The sequence below is a fragment of the Aphis gossypii genome, chromosome 3 (assembly GCF_020184175.1).
Source record: "Aphis gossypii isolate Hap1 chromosome 3, ASM2018417v2, whole genome shotgun sequence".
Taxonomy (NCBI): Eukaryota; Metazoa; Arthropoda; class Insecta; order Hemiptera; family Aphididae; genus Aphis; species Aphis gossypii.
In genome coordinates this window covers 22129031-22135342 of record NC_065532.1, presented here as the reverse complement: position 1 = coordinate 22135342, position 6312 = coordinate 22129031, and the positions used below count along the sequence as shown (strand labels likewise).

Here is a 6312-nt window from a genome sequence, read left to right as displayed (position 1 = left end):
CATCGTTTTATTTATATTAATTGCCATTAAATAATTACTTATAGCCTTATTATGGTATAATTGATTTTTAATCCTATATAAAATAAATTGAGTATAACAAATCTATATAACATAAAGACTGCATTTATAATTTAAGTTGATAATTTAGAATTTAGATAATAATTAACTTTGGGGCCCTATTAGAAAATTTGACCCGGGCCCCAAAATTCCTAAGTTGGGCTCTGATCAAAAGACTTTTTTAGAATATTTTCATCTAGAATAAAAATAATAAATTTAGTTAATTCTGCAGTAAACTAGTAAAAATTAAAGTTTTAAACTCTAGTAAGATTTCTGTGCAGACTTACCAGCAGATTCTGATGGAAGTTTTGTGTCAATAGATGTATTTTCTAAATAAAAACCAAATAATTTTATTATAACAAAGTAGGTTCAATAAAAAAAAAAAAAAAATGTTAGTTTTTAAATTCATGTTTCATTAAATGTTTATTTGTTATGAAAACAAAATATTTTTCTTACCATTTATTTGTAGGGTTTTTGTACAAAATCTGTCCATAGACCCTCGGATCTTATTTATTAGTTATTTTTTAACTATGCTTTTTTTCTTTTTGCGGAACCACTAAGGTAGTTACTGGTCTTCTGAGACATTTTAATTTTTAATCAAGGAATAAACAAGTTTAAACAATTAGCGAATTATGTCAAAAAACAGGTCCGTCGAAATATAATTTTCAACTTTTCATAGTAAACGTTCTATTGTTTATCTGCTATCAGTAACGATTGGCAGTATAATCACAAATAACAAAACTTAAATTTTATCTATCCAACCATAGAACAATAATGGTAATAATACCAATCAAATATATCACGATTATACACATCGATGACGACATGTCGATACAGGACGGTTATAAATTATAATATTATGGTCTATGATTAAAAACTATAAAAACAATAATAATTAAGTATTTTAATTATAATCTTCATGTTGCAACATAGATAACAATATCTATACGCGTTACGTCTATTTATAGTTTAGATTATCTTGCGGGGTCGCGAAAATTCAGAATAGTGAACACAAAAAAAAAATGTTATTATTATATTTTTTTATACATAGTACCTACTATAAGAAGAAAATATTTTAAAAAATGTTTTGGTATGATAATCATGGGCCCCTCACATGAAACAGCAGACTATGCAGCGGCATACCCTGCATACCCCTTGCTCACGCCTATGAGTGACTATAATGTTAGTAACGATAGGTATACTCTATAATTTTAAATGTTTAAACCGACACACATACAAATATATAGAAAATGTAATACAGGGGCAAAGTCTAGAATTAAATGTAATAAAAGAAAGTGATCTATAAAAAAAAAAAAAAACAAAAAAAAAATATAAATAAATCCTTTAAATATTATAAGACACGTACGTGATATTTATAATTAAGATAAAGTAGACAATAATAATTAGAATAATTATTTTTTTGATTATAAAACGTATCAAATGAGTGTGAAAGAAATTTATGGAAAACACAAGTACATCTCTTTGGAAGTAGCTAGTCCACCGAAAAAGACGTCTTTAGAAATTCTAGATTTGAGTTAAGAAGTATTAAATAAAACCCAACAGTTGATTGATTTGGGAAGCCCTAGTAAAAGCCCTAGCCCTACTGAAAGCCTGAAAGAACGCCCTAGTCTATTTAGAAGCCCAAGTGAACGCCAGAGCGCGAAAATAAAACACAGCTTAGCGAGAAGTTTAAGTTTAGACAATAAAAAGGTTACACGTAGCAAGGTTACGGACAATTTTGAATACGCTGAGTTAACGTTCGGGAGAAAACCGCATGTAAAAAAAATGGTTACTATAAAATTAGAGGAAGCATTTAAGCTTATACCTTTGTGTACGGGAGAAGACGATATCTATCCGTGCATAAATGTATGTGATATGACAGTAAATTTGGTTGAAGATAAATGTGCACCAACCTTAGTTAAATATATAACAACTAGGTTATCCGGTAGAGCATTGAAAATATAAAAATATTACTAAATGGGTATACATTAAGAGTTATTTGATTGATGCTTTTGAACCGCTTCAAGTTTGCAGATACAATTAAATTCCATTAAGATGCATCATGATGAGGACGTCAATGATTATTGCCATAGAGTAGAAAAATTGTATTATAAATTATGTACTGCGTGTACACTTAATAAAGAGGAATCAGAAGCAAAAGTAATTCACGAAACTTTAAAAGAACAAACACTGAATATTTTCATAAAAGGATTAATAGGTCCTATAAAAACAATTGTAAAGGCACGAAACCCTAAAACGTTAGAGGTAGCTAAGCAATTGGCAAAAGCAGAAGAAGTACAATATATTTCAGAAAGAGAGAATAACAGGCACAGGAACGATTTTAATAACAAAGGCAATTATAATGCTTCACGGCAAAACAATAATAATTTCCAACGTGTGAATAATACAAGAAATAATAATATGAATAATTGTACCAGGAATTTCCAACCAAACAATTTCAGTAGACCAAGTTATCAAGGACGAACAAATAATTATTCTCAGCAAAATAATTTTAATAGACCACCTTTTAAGTGCTATAACTGTAATGGTAATCACTATGCAGCTCAATTTAGAAATAAACCTGCATCACACTATGCAAGTAATAACTACCGTCCATCTAATAGGAATAACTTTACTCAACTACCAACGAATTATAACGCACGTGCATCCACGTGTGTATATTGTAAACGAAGTGGTCATGATATAAATCAGTGTTTCCCAAACGTTTTATCTTTACCACCCACTTTCAAAAAAAAAATCCGACAGACGCCCCCCTTAAATAAAATATTGTTACAAAAGTATGCAATGAAAAATGAAATTTATTGTTTATAAATATATACTAGCTGACCCCGTGCACTTCGTTGCCCGTTAAAAATGCAAATTCTATATATATAGACTGACCCCGTGCACTTCGTTGCCCGTTAAAAATGCAAAATCTATATATATAGATTCGAATTTTGATTAATTTGTTATTTACTATTCGGTTTAACGGTGTTCAAAACTTAGACATTTTCATTGACTGTTTTGATTCTCAAAAATCTTGTGAAAGCACCACTTTAATAAGCGAATTTTGTAAAATGCTTTCTTATTACACACTAAATTTGTGATACGATTTTACGAATGTACCGTGTAAATTGTAAGCATCGATCGATCTATCATTGTTCAGGCTCTACAGTCTACGTTTATCAGTCAGTGAGTTACTCAAGTCATAATATTATAGTCATTCTGCTTACCGTTGCCGTGAGACTCTCTTATGAGTTATGATTATGAGAGCAGTATATTATCATGTAGGCAATCCACACATGGTAGATTGCGGACCCCGCGAGATGTGTTTAAGAATTTTATAATTTCTAACACTTAAGTTTCAAAGTTATGTCATTTTTTTTTTTTTACTACAGTGGGTTAAATACAATAATGTGTCATCTCGTGGTTTTTGTATTGTTGCCTGTTGGTAAAACTTAGTATAACTTGTTATGTTAGTCTATTGCTGTAAAAAAATGTATATTAAATATATATATTATAATCAAGCTGTCCCGACACGGCGTTGCCCGCGTATTAGTTGGTTTTTTTGCATTTTCGTAGGCCATGTATTAGTGTTATTATGTGAGAAAATTTAATAAAACATATAAATATGGTTTATCACGGAGATATGAAAATTTTATATTAAAATTGCATTTAAATACCTATGTACTATGTGATACACCATACTATATTGTGTATTATCCCAGCACTATTTTCAAAATAATTAATATAAGAATGATCTATGTTTATAATGTTACTAACTAATATTTATCTTGCTCGTTAAATATACCAACTCTATATGACTCAAACTTTATTCAATTCATTATTTAATATTCGGTGGATTATGTTCTAGATTTATCTTAAGTTTTCTGTTGCCCGGAATAAAAATTCTGATTCGCTGAACTGCTGAAGTATATTATTATCATTTATCAGGTAGGCAATCTATCTGCGGTAGATCGCGGACCTAGTGCTGTTTGTATGTAAATGTATGATTTAACTCTAATAAATATCAAAGTTATACCAAGTTTGACATAGTACGGTGGATTATATTAATCAATTAATACATAATCCTAACCCAACCTTAACGCACTAAAATCCGATGAGAGCGTCCAGCTAGCCGATGATGCGTCTGGAAAAAAAATAATCAAGGTTATTGTAGTCACAACGTGCATTCACGCGATTGGCAAGTTTAATTTAATTTAAATTTAACTATTGCTGTGAATTTTAAATTTACTGTGGCCATTGACTTATTTCGCTAATTCTTATTTTTGTTGTTATGGTTTTAACAAAATATAACATCAGGTCTATAACTATTATATTCAATCATAATCAATAGCGACCTTAATATAGTTTATTTTCTTGCTGAACAACTGCAGTGACAGTTGTTGTTGTTTTTTTACACCCAGATTCTGAACTTTTCTGGTGTATTTTCCTAAAATTGTATTACATAAGCACATTTTCCTGCGACCAATAAGAGGAATTATATTATATTATATTATACTAGCTAACCCGACACGGCGTTGCCCGTGTGTTACTTTCTTTTTTTGCATTTTCGTATGCCGTGTGTTAATTTTTAATTTAATCTTATTGATAGTGCTAATATTACGTCGAATTCACGACGAAAGATTTGTAATGTGGCAGTTTTTGTGCCTACGTATTTTAAAAAATTCTCCTGAACAGAACCGTCACCCTGGTGATAGGGCGTTGTGAATAAAAAATAATTAAATAAAACATATATAATGATTTAAACGTAAGTAGTTATAGTTTTAACTGTTATAGTTTTATTTAATTATTTTTTATTCACAACGCCCTATCACCAGGGCGACGGTTCTGTTCAGGAGAATTTTTTAAAATACGTAGGCACAAAAACTGCCACATTACAAATCTTTCGTCATGAATTCGACGTAATATTAGCACTATCAATAAGATTAAATTAAAAATTAACACACGGCATACGAAAATGCAAAAAAAGAAAGTAACACACGGGCAACGCCGTGTCGGGTCAGCTAGTAATGATTTAAAAGTAAGTAATCGCTTTATTGTTAATCATGTGAATCATAATTATTATTATTATCATTGTAGTGCTTTGTGGTATACGATGTTTTTTGTTTGATTACCTGGCGCATAGATAAACAAATCTGATGGTTTTCCAACACGGGAACAGGCAACATACAATTGACCATGTGAGAAACATGGGTTTTCTAGATTAATACCACAAACACTTAATGATTGCCCCTGGGACTTGTTTATAGTCATAGCAAAAGAAAGACGCACTGGAAACTGTAGTCGTTTAAACTCAAATGGCACATCAGTCGGAATCATTGGGATGCGCGGTATGAGAACATCTTCTCCTTTATACTTTCCGTTGAGTATAGTTGCTTCTATCACATTGTTTAGTAATTTTTTTATCGCTAACCGTGTACCGTTGCAAAGACGCGGTTGGTTGATATTTCGCAACATTATAACCATCGATCCAACCTTTAATTGAAGATTGTGAGGTGGCAATCCTGGCAAATCCAGCGAGTTTAAAAATTCCGGTGGATAGTTGACTACATCATCTTGATTAGTAGCCGAATCAACTGATTTATATATCCTCAATTCGCCTGTAATTTGTTCTTGAATTTTGAAATTTAATTCATTTACATCTATGTTTTTTGCAGCCAGTATAGCTCGTTCGCTCAACCAATCATGGTTTCTGTAATTTTGAGAAACATCTGGAAACACCTTCTGAATAAGTTCATCTTTTGATCGAGTTAACTGACAAAAACTTTGAGGAAAGTTAATGCAGCCAGTCAACATGTCTATAGGAAATTTGCCATTACCAATGTCAATGAGTTGTTTAGAGAATATGTTTCCAGATTGGTCATTTTGCAACTCGACACGCATATTCTTGCTTAAATGAAGTACTTTGACATGTTTCCACAAACTGGAGGACTTTAGACATGCATTGAGTTCATCAGCTGGCGTTGATCGTGGAATCACCGGCAATGTTTAACGAAAATCTCCTGCTAATAAAATCATTGCACCACCAAATCGGTTATTATTGCTCCGTAGATCTTTTAAGGTTCTGTCCAAAGCCTCCAAAGATTTTTTATGTGCCATCGTGCATTCATCCCAAACAATCAATTTACATTGCTGCAAAACCTTTGCCATTGCAGAGTTCTTCGAAACGTTGCAGGTTGGAGTTTCATTGCTATGCATATTTAATGGCAATTTTAGTGCTGAATGGGCTGT

At 31.4% G+C, this 6312-nt stretch overlaps 1 protein-coding gene across 1 annotated transcript; it reads right to left on the bottom strand.

Moving 5' to 3' along the window:
• Positions 1-209: 209 nt before the first annotated feature.
• On the bottom strand, positions 210-5964 carry LOC126551039 (ATP-dependent DNA helicase pif1-like). The gene is made up of 3 exons (XM_050203793.1): positions 5196-5964; positions 345-386; positions 210-253 (listed from the first exon to the last, which is right to left on the bottom strand). Exons 1-3 carry the CDS (start codon positions 5962-5964, stop codon positions 210-212), a joined length of 855 nt encoding a protein of 284 aa, XP_050059750.1.
• Positions 5965-6312: the final 348 nt, after the last annotated feature.

Bases quoted from the DNA above. Each gene is read 5' to 3' on its own strand.
- LOC126551039 (XM_050203793.1), bottom strand. From the start codon at position 5,964: ATGCGTGTCGAGTTGCAAAATGACCAATCTGGAAACATATTCTCTAAA. The intron at 387-5,195 runs GTAATCAAACAA...GTTTTTATTTAG, and splicing joins TTTGTTTATCTATGCGCCAG to AAAATACATCTATTGACACA. The intron at 254-344 runs GTAAGTCTGCAC...TTTTTATTCTAG, and splicing joins ACTTCCATCAGAATCTGCTG to ATGAAAATATTCTAAAAAAG.